This window comes from Fulmarus glacialis, unplaced genomic scaffold, assembly GCF_000690835.1.
Source record: "Fulmarus glacialis isolate BGI_N327 unplaced genomic scaffold, ASM69083v1 scaffold9763, whole genome shotgun sequence".
Lineage (NCBI taxonomy): Eukaryota > Metazoa > Chordata > Aves > Procellariiformes > Procellariidae > Fulmarus > Fulmarus glacialis.
The window spans coordinates 35,792-52,804 of NW_009202268.1; the positions used below are offsets into that span (position 1 = coordinate 35,792).

Consider the following 17,013-nt stretch of genomic DNA (forward strand, 5'->3'; position numbering starts at 1 on the left):
GCTGCCTAAGCTTGCAACCTGTGGTGCTGTTAAGTGGTCAATTCAGGTGGAGGCCTGCTTGAGAAGCAAGTTAGAGTGAGTAGGAAACAACAACTGCCCGGGCTGTTAAAAGATTTACTGCTGCTTATATCTGTAACCTTGATTCCGTTCCTTGCATGTCACAGCTCTGGGATTTGGCATGATTGAAAAGCCAGTCAGCCGAGCCTGTTTCCACTTAGCACACAGGAGCTGGCCGTTTTTGTTCTCAGGGAACGAAGGTGTCTCAGGGAGCTCCATGGAGCCATTGGTTGTTCTCCTTTTACACCACCCCAGGCCATGCTGTGAGCTCTGCCCAGTTGCCTGCAGTGAACCATCCCCCAGCACCAGACCGTTCCTTTCTGCCTGCAGAGGCAAGTCTGTAGCACTGATTCAACTCATTTACTTCTTTGCTTTTGCTAGTCATTTTCATAGAGCAAGGAAATGAAATCACAAAAGCTGCTGCCCTTCTTCTAGGTTCCTGCTGCATCACTGTTCATTTTCCATAGCGAGTATACGTTTTCATATTTATATCCTAGAGATCAGAGCAGCTACATGCTGCCTTTTCAGAGCAATTACTATGATACTACCGTCTCCACACAAATTGGGGTGTCTTCTCTAAGCGTGCACTGTGCCTGTAACAGATAAAGGTGGGAAAGTAGGGTAAAGCTTGGAGAAAAATCTGTTCCCAGAAGTCAGTAGTTTTCCATGTCCTGGGTGACTAAAAGATATCACCTGCACTAAGGAAAAAGAGGGAAATTTTGGTGGTGGTATTAATATTATTATTATGCCTTTGGAGAATAATAAAAGAAAATACAAACATTGCAAATGTTTAGTAAAAGTTTTTGTTGCTTCATTTTCTTTTTTTTTTTGTACTGGAAACACAATACAAATGAATACAGAACTGTTAGCTGAAAGAGAAAGGAGATGTCTTACAAAAACATGCTTTTTCTAGCAGTCTGTCAGGCATTTAAACAAAACAGAAGAACACAACAGGGGTTAATAGATAAAATCTTTTCCCTTCTTAATTGTTCATTTGGTTTTTTTCTTTAATACTTCCACAAGTAAATGCTTCTTCCCCATAAACTCATGTATAAACTCAGGTAGACAAATACGATTTTTCCAGTGGGAAAGTAAGGGGAGGAAAAAAATCCTTTTCTGCAATGGAAACTGGGAAATGGTCCTTATGTATGTCATGAAAAAACAGAAAAGAATCCTTACCCTTAAAAAATGTTGTAGGTAATCCTTAAAATATTCCCTAAAGCATCATTTAAACTGGATTCTGAAAAACTTCCCTGTAGCTTTGGAGAATCTTAGGAACTTTCTCAGAGTTAAAATATTTCCCTTCCATCCACTTGAATGGTACTAACAGGAGTCACAGATACTGTAAAAAAGAAGATATGTAAGTTTTGCCCATAAACTTTTATTCTTGAGCTTTTGATATGCCTCCTCCAAATGTTTTTGTGTTAGACACATCAGAATCCCTGGGCTTTGAACTTTAGAAAACCTTACAGAAAGTGGAGGGGTTAGAGAGAATAGAGACCCAAGGGTGAGAACTTACGGCAGTTCAATGAATGCAAGTGGGAAGTGAGAATTCCTGAAGACGACAGCAAGAGCTTACCTCTTTCAGCAGTTTCTCCAAGCCATGAATTCATCTGAGGCATTGCCATTATAATTTTAATGTCACAGATAAATGTGGAGTGTTTGAAGGACGAAGATTAATTGTAGGGGACGTAGGAGGAAAGGCAGAATATGGGGAAGTGCTTCTGTTTGTCTGTTTATTCCTTGGAAGAAGAAATTAAGAATGCTATTTGTTTTAAACATACATCAGACCCCCTAGTTGTTGCACTGTCATTGCCTGTAAAAATGTGTGCAATTCCACAGCCCTGTTAAAATACAAAAAGGAATGTCCTTGCATATATGCCCTGGGAGGCTATTAAGATTTCCTGTTTCTCCAGGGATGGGAATAAAATTATCAACTCTACCTGAGACTAATGCAGTCCCAAATTGAGGTAGTCTCTTTTCAGTGATGATGACAAACTCCTTTTGTGAGCTTGTTTTTGGAGGGTTTTTTTGATAAGCGAGAGTCTTTCCCATTGAATATTCTTACCAATGATTAAAACACAAGAGTCAATTAGGATTGTACTTTCCATAACAAAACATCTCAGCTGTGCAGCTGAAAGCCTTCAGACAGAAAGGATAAATGCTTAGCAGTCTCTAACCCAGTGATCCCAGCATTTCAGAAAGGATGATTAATCACATCTGAAGCTATAGTAATGGGTGAAAGACTTACATGCTTTGAAGAGTTCTTAAGACAGTTATTGGTGAGTCTACTGTCCAGGTTTTCAGAGATGCTTGTTCCCTACAAAGAAGCTGATGAGAATCCTGGTTATGCAGCATTAGACAAGGCAAGTTGTTTATCATTATAATAATTCTGTTTTTTCTGTTTCTACTCTTGCCCACAGGATCAGGCAGCTAAAGATAAAGCCATGCAGAGTATGGCTACAATGTCATCTGCCCAGATTATCTCTGCAACTGCCTTCCATAGTAAAATGGCCTTGCCTGGTCTCCCACGACCAGCCTACCCTGCTGTTTCTGGGGTGAGTGAATCAGTGTCTTGGAGGAGTTGGGCTGAAGACACTTGAGTATTTGAAAGGGTGTTGGGACCTGCTCAGGAAAATCCTGAGAACATCAGAAAGAATGGGCCAAAAGGCATTGTCTTTGTAGAGCTAATCTGTCATATGGCTTCAATAGTTTGGGTCTGATTCTTTGCTCACACTGATGTAAAACAATAGAGTTTCACGATAGGCTTTTTTTAAAATGGCACAAGTGAGAGAACAATCAGATCCTTTGGGTTTTCGGCTGCCTGAAGTATTTTTAGGTGTCTGTATCACTTTCTTAGTCAGGATCCTGTTGGATTAAAACTGTTTGGGCCATTCTGACCTTTTCTCAAGCTTATCATTCCCAAGCTCATCCTGAGTGCTTAGATCACAAATTGATGGTCCTTATATAAAGTCCTTGATAGAGGAGGCCTGTCAGCGTCCCCTAACCTTTGATTTGGGCCTAGTGAGCTTTTGATGAGCATTGATTTCTGTCAAAATACTCCCATGGAGCTCTCCTGGGGAAAATGGTCCCTTCAAGAGAGTAAGCATCATTAAAGCTTTGGAGAGGGAGGCACAAGGTGCAAAAATAGTATTTAACATTAAAAACCACTATCGGGTCAGTTGCTTGCATGTCACTAGTAGTAGTGTGTAGAAAGAAAACCAGTCAGCACCTCCACAAGGATGAAACCGGGAACGTAGAAAGAAGAGATATAGCTCAGTCACATCTTTAAAAGTCTGTGAGCTTGCAGTTTCTTTCCTGAGAAAGGAGCAAGCCTTGCTCTTCATCTCTGTCCTAAGAGTGGTGACTTTTGCCTGTATGTTGTTCTCTTGCAGTTTTGGCAAGGAGCTTTGCCAGGCCAAGCTGGATCTTCCCAAGAGTGAGTATTCCTTCACGTGAGCATCCAAAGCAGGTGCTTCTGCTGCTTCCTGTGTGCTGCCTGAGGAACACCATTAGCTATTACAAGATTTATAAAATGTAATCTTTGCTCTCAGACAGATTCCCTGATCATGGATCTGAGACTTAAGGCCCACGGTTGAAGACAAACTGAGAGTCATGAGAGAATCTTAAATAGATAAAACCCTATGTCTTCATATGGTACCTTCAACACTCCTTTAATGTGTCCCATGACTCAAGCAGCCTGATATGGGTTATTTTAGGGAGCTGCTGAATCTAGCAGCCTGATAGAGGCGAGGCTGCTGCAGCTCCATGCTCCCGAGTTCAACCAGTAGTGAGGGTGAGCATGTATTCCTGGTAGGCGCACACACAAATATGCATATACATTGCACATACACACATATACACATGGCTGTCCACACAGAACAGCACTGACAGAGAACCTTCAGCACTGACACAAATACAAACGGCACCAACAGCCGCATCCTGTACCCCTCTTTGGCTGATGAGGGTGAAGGTGTGTTAAGTGGGAAATACATATGCACTGTGGATCCATCCAGTAGCTGTCCTGGGATCCCTTGTCTCCCTGTGTGCTGGCACCCAGGCAGGTGAGCCCCGAGGCCACAGCCCCACTCCAGTTGCTGGTGCAGGCCTCTCACTCACACACACAAACACGCACGTGTGTGCACAAATACACACACACTGTGAATCTCTCCAGTAACTGGGCTTAGATACACAGTCCACCCAGTACCTGGATCTTCGGTTTCCCTGGTTTGCCTTCCACTGAGATAAACACACACACACAAACTTGTCTTTCAGTCGACCTCCAGACTCCACAGTCTCTCTGTCATTTGGCCTGAACCTCTTGGTCCCTCTGAAAAGCATCCTTACTCCTGGAGACACACACAGCTGGCTCCCAAACCATCCACTTGCTGGCTAGTCTGGCTTGGTAATTACTAGTGATCACACCCTCACTTGCTGCTGGCACACCAGAAACAAACATACACACACACAGAACTGAGAGCGCCTCATGCAGGAAAACAATTAGAAATAGAGTTTAGTGAGAAGATAGGACAGACTGCACTGAGAAGGTGCAGGGCATGGACAGACAACTGCACTGACCTTCTTACGTGCAACTGGCACCTTTTATCGCTGTATTCTCCCTAAACATCCCCATAATAAATCTTGTGCAATCCCAAAATGCTCTTCCCTTGCATTCCATAACGTGTCCTGTACCATCTAGGCAGTACCCTCTCGGTTTGTAAGGTGGCTGGTTTGTAAGCCTCCCCAGCTGGCTCACTGGGTTGGTTTCACACCTGGACAATGGAGCTGATGGCTCTCCTGTGACAGCCCTGGCAGGGGCTCTGTTTCTCTGACGGGGTTACTGGGCCTTCCCTGCCCCAGTGTGGAGATGAGCCTTTGATTGATGGGCTGATTCTTCACACGTGATGGTCCTGGGTGTAGTTGTGTCAGAGTACTATTCAGGTTGCTCTGCCTGCCATGGTTCCTCTGTGCTCCTTCGTTTGTATGGGGACACGCTTTTTATCACGTAACCTAACGGGAGCAATTTAAGCCAATTTAAGGACAAGCAGCTGGAAGGGAGTATGTTCTTCACGCAAGCCATGTGTTCCTGCTCTCTTGTGGTGCTATTGCTAATGTTTGTGGAGCAGATCGGGAAACAGATACTATTAAAATACCTTGTGGGGAAAAATGGCTAGTAAAAGAATGGAAGCCATCCTAGGAGAAATAAAAAGTAGATTTTATGCCTTTAGCTTGAAAGTGAACGAGGAAGCATCAATGTGAGAGGTTCTTTTAGAAGCTTGAAGTGTCTGCCACCCCTGATGTCAGATGATGTCTCCAGACTCTTATTTTTCGTACAGTGGTGTTAAAATGGACCTGAGCTGTTTTGAAAGCTAGGTTCAGTTGTGGGTGTTGAACATCTCTGAATCTGGGCCTAAAAGTCTGAGAGGCACCCAGCCCAGACGTATATCCACCTGCATAAATTTAAATCCATCTGTGGTTGAAAGAAAAGGATAAACCAAATGGGCACCAGTGTATTAACAGTGAATAACAAGTCTGCAGGGAGAGAGCAGGGAAATCTTACTCGGTCCAGTCCTGGCCCCTTACTGTTTTTTGAGTCTTTCTCCATGACCCTCTCTTGCCCACACAGAAAGATAAATCCCCAAAGACACTTATGCCACTTTCTCCCTCAGGAGAAATACTTGATCTAATCTGCGCAAACAGTTGGTCAAGAGTCTTTTTTTGTTGTTTTGTTTTGGTGTTTTGTTAACCATCTCCCTTTGTGTACTTCTGTAGCGTGAAACCTTTTTCTCAACAACCTTATGCTGTACAGCCTCCACTGCCATTACCAGGTAGGTAAGGAAAGGTAGTTCCTTGCTTTGAAATTATATTCCAACTTCAAAAATAGCCAACACTTTTAAAAGTTTAGAAATTAATTTTTTAAAAAATATTTTTACCTATTGAAATATTTAAGTGAGCCCAAAATTAATTTTTATATAATTTCCCCTTATCGCCAGTTCCCATCCTTTTACTGGGAGAGCTGAAGCTTTTAAATTTTGTTTTATTTTTAAAAATATTTTTTCCTGTTTTAGGTTGGTTGTTTTGGGGTTTCTTTTCCTCCTGACTCAGCAGAAAATAAAAGTTTACGTATCTCTATTGTTCTTCCACCATGCTGCATGTACTAGAACACTGTTTTCCATCATAACATGATTGCCTTTCCAATTTCTCATTAAGTGGAACAATAAATGTCTTTTCCTTCTTAGTTTCCCCATTTTGAGAGGTTAGTGGTCATGTTAATGGTGATGCTTCATTCTGATACTAAAGCAGTTTGTTTCACTGCTCATTTAGGGCTCAATCTAGGTCCTCTTAAAGTTGCTGAACATGTTTTCTCTGGTGTCAAAAACAGGTAGATTGTCTTCTACATCATTACCAACCCCGACAGTGCTGTCTTAGCAGAGGGTAACTGACAAGCCATTTAGAGCACGGATAGAGTGAGAACCCTGTGAATGATATTTTTGCATGATGACTGAAGTCATAAGAAAATGTAATTAGTCAGCTTTGACAACAGGTGCTCTGCTGGAAAGTTATTACCAACTTTTCTCTTTCTAAATTTTGTTATATAAATCCTGTGTGCTTAGGGTTTGAGTCTCCTACTGGCCTCTCGCCTTCCCCATCAGCACCAGCTTGGCAAGGACGAAGGGTTGCTAGCTCCAAACTTTGGATGTTAGAATTCTCTGCATTCTTGGAACAACAACAAGACCAAGACACAGTAAGATACACACCTGACTTCCACCCCTCATTAATTTTTGGTCTTCAGGTAGCTCCTGTTCATCATGGATATGTTATACTACCATATGTGTATGGAAATACTTGCTTCATTGCTCTACTGAGAATAGAAAGCCATCTTTGGGAAACACAAGATATCCTTCTCTTAGAGGATAGAATTGCCGATAGCGATATAGCCAGCTCTGTGCCATGTGGTTCTGGCCTCCCTTTCCAGGGTCATGGATGTTCACATACCAGAGCTCAAGGCACTGAGGTCGTAAGACAGTGGTACAGCCCCTGCCGGGCTATTCTAGCTGTCCCGTTCAGCCTTGGAGGATAAACCCAGAATCAGATGATGGTAAGATCATATGAAGCCACATATTTCTCTGGTGTGCTAGGAACTTAAATTTGGGGACAACTGGGATGAATTTGCATCAGTGTGTTTCCATGGTGCCACCTATAAAATGGAAGTAGTAAGATTTGCCTGTCTCACTAAACCTTGTGATACTGCATCCTGAGACGTACATTGGTGATGGGCCAGTTACATTTCCTCTGTCTGAGGTAGGGAAGTTCAGAAAAGATGATAGTATTTGGCTGGTACCTTGCTGTGGGATTTCAGGCAGCTCTTCATAGGACGGGAGCACTGATGTTTGACTGAGTGACCTGGGACAGGTAACGCTCTACATCTCAGGTTATTTCAGACTATAGAGCAGCAGCATGAGGCAATGGTTTAGGAGTGAATACAGGAAAAAAACCAACAATAATGTTTCAGAAGAAGCAAGAAGCATGGATAGGAAAGAAATAACAGCATGAGCTGGTATTAGCAGAGATATTTCTGCTAATACTTCTGCTCTTTTAGAACGTGCTATCAAATCTTCAGTGACTTCCAGTAGTCTTCTGTGAAGAATCATGAATGTTCAGTATGTACTGAACGGTACTAAACGATTTCCTAATTCCATGTTTTTCCTCTTCTTGCAGTATAACAAACATCTGTTTGTGCACATTGGGCAGTCAAGCCCCAGCTACAATGACCCCTACCTCGAGGCAGTGGATATCCGGCAGATCTATGACAAGTTCCCTGAGAAAAAAGGGGGCCTGAAGGAGCTCTTTGAAAGGGGGCCAGCTAATGCCTTCTTCCTTGTCAAATTCTGGGTAAGGGAAGGACCCTTTGTAGGGTACCCATTTGCTATGAAGTTCTCACTTTAAAAGCGGTGGCCTCACTAGCTGTTAGAAGACTGCCGCCTCCCAACAAATTTTCCCTGTGCAGGCAACTTAATACAGTCACGACTGTCACTGGAGATTTTTCCTTGACTGCACAAGGCCCTCATTCTGGCCTGGAGGAAGATGTATCTTTCACAGTGTCATCTGTAGAGTTGTTCTTGACTAGTGTCTGGAGATTTTATTTGCTAATGGTGACCTGGGCCCTTTAAAACTTTATTTATGTGTAAGAGAAGAATTCAGAGGAAATTATTCTCTGCGTACTCTTACGTGTTCAGTTCTCTCAGTGTTGAGTAACTTCTCAGTCAGAGGCAACATTTTTCCATATCTTCTCCTATCTCTTTAGCTGCATTTTGTGTTATCCAAGTACTAATAATTTACAGATGCATATTTACTGCAGGCACAAGGACAGACAAAAGATAAGAGAGATATATAATCATAAAATTGGATTATGCCGATAATATATTACTGAAATGACTTCTGGTAAGTTGGCAGAAATCAGCCTGGCAAAAGCCTACTCACTCAATTTGGATTTTTGTGAGTTAGCTGAAACTTGCAAATACTGTGCCGTTGTGCTTCAGGGTACAAACAAAATAGTTTCGGTGATCGATATTATCATAGGTATTACAAGATTAAAAATAATAGCAGCTTGGGGCAGTTGCATGCTAGATGGCTGAGGGAATGTGTAATGGGATTTGGAGCCTTTCACCTTGAGTTTACCACTTATAATTCAACCCCAGGTCAGGAATGAGATGATGAGAAATGAGCTTTCATTTCTCATACTCTTCATAAAAGCTGGCACTAAAAAGCCTTCTCCTGCTTTCAGGAGAAGGAAGAGTTAATTTAAGTGCCTTGCGATGCAGCTTCCCAGCTGTCCCAAGCCTAGCCTTTCCAGAACTAAGTTGGAGAATGTTGGCTGGGAGCCTGCTGTTGAAATGTCTGGTGCTTAGAGCGTTAGTTATTGGTGATTCTTGGAGACACGTGATTTTACTACCTGCAGACTGTGTGCTACTGAGCTCGGTCCCTCATGGGATTAGCTTCTGTCAGAGTACAACAAAGCCTGCTTGGGAAGGTTGAAACAAAAAGTAAAAGACCAGCCCAGTTCTGGGTGGAAGAGGAATACCTGGGAGAGACAGCAGCACCTTCCTGAGAAGGGTATCCTTTGACAAAATTTGGGTAGTGATTGCCCTACTAAGAACTGTCTGGAAGAGGAAACAGAAGTCTGATGTGACAAAAGAAAGGAAAGAGTAAGAGGGGATAGCTTCTAAGAAATGGTCCTTGGAAAAGTAGGAGCTGCAACAGCTGCTTCCTGCTGTGGGGTAGGGATCCCAGGCAAGTCTTCATTTTGAGGTGAAGAGCACTGGCTCCGTGTGGTATCACTCTGAAGTGCTTTGGAAGTTTCAGGAACCAAAAGGAAGAGCTTGGAGGGAGACGTTCTGTAGAGAGAATTGAATTCCTTGACTTAAGAGGAGAGAAATCATAATGAAATTGTGATCTAGTGCAACCGTGATTTTATTTATCAAAACTGTCAGTGTGCTTTTGTGCTTGTGGAGTTGGATTTGGGGATTGTGTTTGTTTGTTTTTTAATATTAGAAGGATAAACATGGCCTATGCATCATGTCAGATCAACCTAAATTAGGCTTTTGAAGGATTTATGTGGTGGGATGTCATTAAGTTGGATGTCATTAAGTTGGACCCTTTCTGGGCCCACATGAGATGTCTGGTGCTCAGAAGGTGTCAACTCACTGAAATTTGGCTTGCATAAAGAGATGTGACATAGGATTTGAAACACCTTTACTCCAAGGTATACATGATGCCCTGGGGATCTGCATCTGTACACTTATAATGACAGTGCTATTTCTGGGCTTGGTTTAATATTTTGACTTTCTGATTCTTTTTTTTGCATTGTTGAATCCCATCTAGAGTTAGCATCAGGATTTATTGGTGGAAACACTACAGGCTGTCACTTACAAATAAGCTAAGTTTACAAGTCAAGTCATTGATTGAGTGGAAGCTGCTAAGGCTTTTAAGAAGTAAATAATTCAGTCTTGTATTTGTTTCTCAGTGTAGACAGTAGTAGGGGATGAAAACACAATTCCTGATGCCATATTCTGTATGAGAAAGGATTGGGGCACTTTTATGATTTGCACTGTGTTTCACAGGAGTACTTGCATTAATCCTGTTGTAAGATTTCAGCTAGGATCTCTAAGGCAATATAACTAAAGCAGTTCAAAGAAACTTTTGCTCCAGAAAATTTGGACTTTTATGAGGAAAACTCTGAACCTTTTTGTTGCAAAACTTTGCATTCAACATGCCTGAAATATGGCAATAAAGTCTTATACTTAAACAAAGCATGTGAGCCATGCCTATAATGCACCATTCTACACGTGTCATGGGACTTCCTCAGTTTGGTGTATTGCAGTAGATGTCTGTAGTGCAACTGCCCCACCAATAAACACTTTTCACAGATAAGGCAATGTGATTTAAAAAAACAGTTTAACAGAAGAAAACTAGATTTCAGCTGAGATTTTTATACCACTCTGCATTTTTATACCTCTGTAACAGTATATGCTAGGGTGCTTTTTCGTTTTGCTGCTTGATTGCTCTGGACAGCTATACAAATACACTGTTGATGTCCAAAGATGTGTTGGATAAAGCAATTACTACACTGTTGAATTTATAGCATCATTTTAGGATAAAAGTATTATCCAAAAGCAAATTATCGATAACCTTAAACTTGGCAAGTAGAGTTAAATATGGGAAGGGATGTTTTGAGACATGAAGATATGATTGATTTTTCAAAGGTTCTGAATTGAAGTGGTGGTTGCAGGTGACAAAGATTTAAAAATCAAGGCATTGAATATATTGGGTTTGTATATAGGTAGTTTCAGGCTTGAAGAACCTGAGGCAGGAACCTGCCATTACTGCACTAAGCACTGAATATACCAGATGATGTGTTGTGCACCAAAAGCCTAACTCTGAACACCAGGGTTGGGGTTTCTTGACATCCCTGATAGCACTTAGGATCTAGTATGACTGAGAAAGAGATGTTCATGTTTGTTCAATGGTGCTTTAAATTATGTATACAACAGCTAAGAGTTAAAAGTTGATTAGTTTGAAACATAAGCAGTGTCCACAATTCTTCCTTGATTTTGGCATTGGGAGTTTGGTGCAATGAACTAACTCTTGGACTTGGACTGGCAGGTTGTGTATGACATCTGTGTGACATTTCTCTGTGCTCCAAGTGCGTTCTAGCACACGACAATGAATGTGAGACATTAGCCTCCCAACACATAGGCAGTGGCAGCTCTGCTCTTTTCCAGTGTAATATTATCTCTACCACCTGTTACTTGGTTCTCCCCATGAACTCCTCCTGTATGCATCGTTATTAATAGTTTGAGGAAGAGGCGTTTTCAGGGCTTTGCACATTAGTAGAATGGTGCACTTGCATCTTAAAGCTTTCAGAAGTTGTGAGACTCTGGGTGGAAGATAGAAGGAAAATGACAAACCAGGAATTCAGGATAGGCAGTACTTTGTCCAGAGCAGCCATCTGCAGAGGGGGGGATGAGGGGAATTGCTTGGGAGACCTATCCTGCCAATGATGAACAGATGTAGTAATTTCTTCTCCTTGGTGATAGGCAAGCCAGACCAGTCAAATCATTGAGTGTTTTCTTTCCAGTAAATGAGTAATACTTTTGTGGAAGGGGCTGAAGGGGTGGCCTGAAGACTGCTGTCCTGCACTTGGTTTCTCTCCTGTACCAAGCAAATCCAGTCAAAACAGCAGCAGTGCAAATTTCCCTCGGCACCCTGCCCTGCCCACTGTGTGCCTTCAATCCTGACCTGGCAGAAACTGCCTGGAGAGCAAGGAGATGGTAATTTGGTCTCCATGTCCATTCTGTCCTTGGCACTTCTTCTGAGGCAGAAAACAAGTCAGCAGCTAGCAACAGAGATTTTTATGGTCTTTGCACATTTTTTCTGAGACTGGATCTGACAGCCCGTTAATTTCACCTGCAGGCACCAGCACCACCTCCTGCCAGTTGCTACCTTATGTAAGGGGACTCTGTCAATGGCATTTCTTTCACCAAAGTTATTTCCCACAGTGTTCAACAGTATAGAGATTGTTGGCAGCAAAAAGCAGATTGAAAGACTGAATTGCTGAGGGAATCTGTCTGCTGGGTGTCAAAATAACACAGTCCTGGAGGGCTACCTAAGTCGCAGCTACCCGTACTGTTGGCAGGGCCTTCTGCTATCTTTGGCTAGTTCAGAAACTCTCCCCTTTCCCCTTTCTTGGAGGCTGAAGCTGCAGTGGCACAAGTTTTGGACTGTTCTTAAAGAATTGTTCAACATATGCCTTTCCATTGACCACATGGGATATCACATGGTTTCTCACAGCATGTAATGCCATTTGGACTCTTGTCCAATCATTGCTTTTCAAAGCCCCATATAAGCTGAAGACTGATTCTCAAAGTCACATTTCCCTCTGTAAAGAGTTTCAGAGAAATTTTGATTCACAGCCTCATCCTAGGGGGAATGAGGCCTTTCTTGGTAATCAGTTGTGAAACTCATTCCCACCAAAGATCAGACAAAAATCTTGGCTTAGTATGTGGTTAGGACAGTGCACAACGCCAACTTTTCTGTAAGTGTTTCTTTCTTGGGGTTGCAGAAGTTGAGTGATACTCTCAAGCTCATGAGAACTGATTAGCAGAGCTGCTAAGAGACTCAGACCACCAAAAAACCAAACGAAAACAAAAAAAGTAATACTAGCTTGTTGAGGGTTACTATGCCCTTCCCTGAACAAATCCCTTCTCTTCCATCTAGAAGTCTTGTCTTGTAGGTATTTAAAAATTCTGCTTACTTCTCTGGAAAGGAGGAAATCTCAGTGTTTCCCCCAAAACAGGCAGATCAGCTCTCTTGCATGCAATATGTAGGTCTCTGAGATGTGCTAGATCACAGATACCTCAGTGATTGTACTTCCAGTATGTTTGGAAGTCATCATGCAAGCTATGGACAAGTACGTCATCTGTGCTGAGCTTGCACAGTAAGTTGAATGCATCCCAGACACATCAGATTGCTGTTATGTTAGAGTGTGCACAGCTTTTTGCATCTAAAACTTCTTGGTCAGAAGGCCAGAACCCTGACTTGGTCAGATAAAGTAGATTTAGCTTGTACTATGCCTCATGTATTTGATCTTCTACCGTTGCCCTTGAAGAGATGGAGAACAGCTGTTCAAGTGCTGGATGCCACCCAACCAGCTGAATGCTGCTGCTGCCCCTGCTGCAGTCCCACCCTGTTGCTGGCAGTGGCTAGTAAGAGCCTGGGGGGCAAGGCAACTCGGACCATTGGCTATGGACTCTCCTAAATCCTAACTGTGTCTCCTTTGGCTGCCTAGGCTGGGGTAAGGAATGTATTCAAGAGTATCTCACTTGTTGTTGGACATACTAGTGCATTTGCCAGTGAGGAGCTGAGGCACCTAGGTTCCAGTCTCCAGGTCTGAATCACATTCAGTTATGTATTCAACAAGTCCATGCATTCCCAGACTATAAAGTGAAGATTAGCCTTCCTACTTGATGAAGTGCTGGGAAGATGAATTTCCTTTAAGTCATAGTCACTATTATTCCCTTGCATCTTTGAGGAATAGAATGTACTGGACAGAGTAAAGCAGACCTTTCTCTGCTCACTTTGGGTGCGCAACCCAGGATTGGGTGAGCTTTGACACAAGATTTTCTTCAGAGAAAGAAACTCTGAAAGTGAAGAGTCCTTTCCCCAAAGCAGCAATGTGGTTTCTAGTCCTGATGGCCGAGGTGTTGTGAGGAGCTAATAGGAATCTAGGCATGGAGGCATTTTTAGATGTTAAGTTAAAAGCAGTAGCTCTTTTGGCCATTAGAGACCCCATGATGTGCAGTGTAATTTTGTCCTGGTGCAATCCTGGGAAGTTTAACTGCATCCCATAGTGATTTACCTCAGTGTCCAGTTGACATTTAGAAGTTAATTTGGCTATGGCAGATAACAGTATTTTTCCTCAATTTTCTGCCTTGTCTGCCTTCAGGAGATAATCATCTCCATAGCAGGGAAAGCTAACAGATTGGAGTTCCACTCCTGAGCAGTTCTTTGGTCTCGTATTCATGTACATCGTTGCCATTTTCAGTTTACATGAATAAATCAGGTTGCAAATAATTCAAGAGCAGATATGTGTGTGCTAAGTAATCTCTCGTACAGGGGCAGTAACTTTCACGAGAGGGTGAGAACCAGCAGCTGTAAGTAAGTAAATAAGCTGTGACTGTAAGGCTAGCAGTGTCTGTCTGAGGTGCTGCAGCTCCATTCTCCTACAAACATGAACTGGAGCCCTCAGCTAGCTGCTACTGACATTCCCTGGAGTTGCTGAAATTCCATGTTTATGGGCTGATATTTTCAGAGGTGAAGAAGGAGGTGGGTGCACAACTCTTGTTGACTGACCACCCTAAGGCATGTCTGACAGTCCTAGCCCATAATATGGGACGTGCTTTAGAATTAAAGGTGTAGCGTAAACGTCGGGGAGTTCCAACATGACCCCGCTGCTTCACTGCAACAGGGTTTCCAGGAACCTGATTGTACGTAATGTTAAGTACTGCTTAATTCAAACAGTATTACCATAATTTTTCCTACTGCCAAATAGTTTAATGTTGATTAATTAGATGTTAACTAGCTGTGAAATTCTACAGTCTGGCCTTTTGATGGGAGACTTGCCAAATTGTGGAGGCACCTAGAGTGGCTTCTTAGGGCTAGTGAAGCTTTTCTCATTAAGTGGAACTAGCACCTTTCTGCTTTGCCTCATATTGACTGCACTTATTTTTTAATTTGCCATTAAGAGTTTAGGGGAATGTAACCTTAACTTTACTAGTGAGACCCTGAAAATGTTTGTCTGGTTCTGCAGTGAGGGTCTCCACTATGTTTATGTAACAGTGGTCCGACCAAGCTTCTGTAGCCTTGACCCTTTGTTCTTTTGACTCAGTGGGACAATTTCTTTGGAAAAGCGGAATTGGGTCCATACATTGTGTTTATTACCCCCAAGGGAAATAGCTGAACAACATTGTGAAGGACTCCTAGTCTAGTTCCTCTTTGGAGAAGGGAAGGAATTAATCTTTGTTCAGACAGCTGGAGTATGGGTCAAATAAACAATACCGTTAGTTGCATTGACATGTAAATGAGTATTACAGTAACTCAGTAAAAACCTAAACCAGAATAGAGTAACACTGCTACTTTCTAATACACGTACATTTGTGATGCAAACAAAGTAGCTGCATAACTACAGTGGGGAAAATTTGATAGCAAGGACTTCAGCATGACCATAATAATTCACTTGGCAACCTGAATTATGATTAAGTCAGTAATGCCTGTGCCTTGTTCCTGTTAATACCTGTGCTACCAGGTTAAAGCTACCCTGGATTTGCCCACATATGCCACTCCAGTGTAGACAAACCATCGGAGCATAACACTGCATTACAGTCGTTGAGGTGGTCATGACAATGTAAAAGCTTCCAATCTTCCTCCACTTGTTGTTTCCAGCTCTTGTGCAAAAGTTGTCACTACCTCAGTGGTGCAAATGTGAATGATGTAAAATGATTTTTAAAACAGTTTTAAATCCAAATTGTTTTACTGATATATTTTAACACGTGTGCCCAAATCTGTTTTCGGCTCAGTGAGGAGGCAGAAAACTATGGGGGCAAAAAGGGATAAGTTGTTAAGAGAAGTCAGGAACCTATTCAGCTGGATAAATTGTTTTGTGAAGCTATCTTCTGAGGAGAAACATGAGAATAAAATAGTTGCCGGCTTTGTACGACTATCTCTTGATAAATCAGAGGATGCTCTTGAATAGAGAGTATGCAGGAGTTGACAAATTTAGGAGAATATAAAGGGATGAATGCACAGCTGATGTAAACTGGTATGAATGTACTATGCGGGTAGGGTCAAGTGTATTCACAAGGGTTGAAGATCTGTCATTACTTCAGAGGGAGGGATTCTACTTAAAAGGGGGAGTCATAGAGAAGAAGGCAAGCCATTCTGACAAATGGACGTTCTTTCATCCATAATCTGTGGTGAAGATGGTACAACTGTTAAGGATTTTTGTAGAAACTGTGGGAAACAACACAGTCATTTTGAAGCGTGATTTGTGATCATGTTTTTAAATACTGTGCTGTTATTCTCTCCATTAAGAGCTGTGCTGTTATTCTCTCCATTAAGAGCAGAGTGAAAGCTGTATGTCCATCCCTAATGCTGCCAGCGTTGATGCGAACATTGGAGCATTCTGTCATCTTGCCTGGACTGAATCTTTGTCCCACTAGAATTATCTGAATGCTACAACTGCTAGTCTAGGAGATACCCTAGGAGATGCACTGTACTTCATGAAAAACCTATCCTGAATCTGTCTTTCACTTGCTTCTGAGTTTGTACTTTTAAAAAAAATCATGGTAATTGGATTTTATTGGTTTGTTTGCTTGGATCTTCTGTGGCATCATTTATCTAATGCAGATGGTAGTTTTCCTCTAGGTGGAAATACGTGTGCACAATGGCATAGTGGCAGCAATGCCCCAGTGTTGTGCTAAGTGGAAAATGGAACTGGATTTTCTGAAATAAATGGGGAGATGGTTTATTTTATTTCCTTTACCACCTCCTTCACATACCTGAAGTGACAATTTAACAGCCATGGGAATTGGATGGAATGGAAATACTGCACATTATTACATGCCTGCTTTTTCTGCTAGTGCTTCTGGCATCACTGTTGGCAAAATGATGAATTCTTCTGTGACAATAACTCTGTGTGATGGGAACTGCTGGTGAATGTTGTGGTACACAGATGGCCCAGCCTGACTGTCTAGGGGCAAAACTTTTAACTTGAAAGGAATAACAACAAAGTGTGGCTTCTAGCAGGTTACTAGTTACTGCTAGGTAGTTAGTCAAACCCAGCATTCACCAGAAGAAGCAGTCCTGCCTTCTGCTTTCCCTAATGCTGGCCATCTTCCA

General features: G+C 42.2%; 1 protein-coding gene across 1 annotated transcript in view; it reads left to right on the forward strand.

The window, feature by feature from the left end:
* TEAD4 (TEA domain family member 4) overlaps positions 1-17,013 on the forward strand; it is a 59,491-nt gene that overhangs the window by 35,688 nt on the left and 6,790 nt on the right. The window contains exons 5-9 of the mRNA XM_009574230.1: positions 2,481-2,615; positions 3,453-3,496; positions 5,830-5,885; positions 6,672-6,802; positions 7,777-7,950. Coding sequence (XP_009572525.1) covers positions 2,481-2,615; positions 3,453-3,496; positions 5,830-5,885; positions 6,672-6,802; positions 7,777-7,950 — 540 coding nt within the window. The remainder of the gene's footprint in view (positions 1-2,480; positions 2,616-3,452; positions 3,497-5,829; positions 5,886-6,671; positions 6,803-7,776; positions 7,951-17,013) is intronic.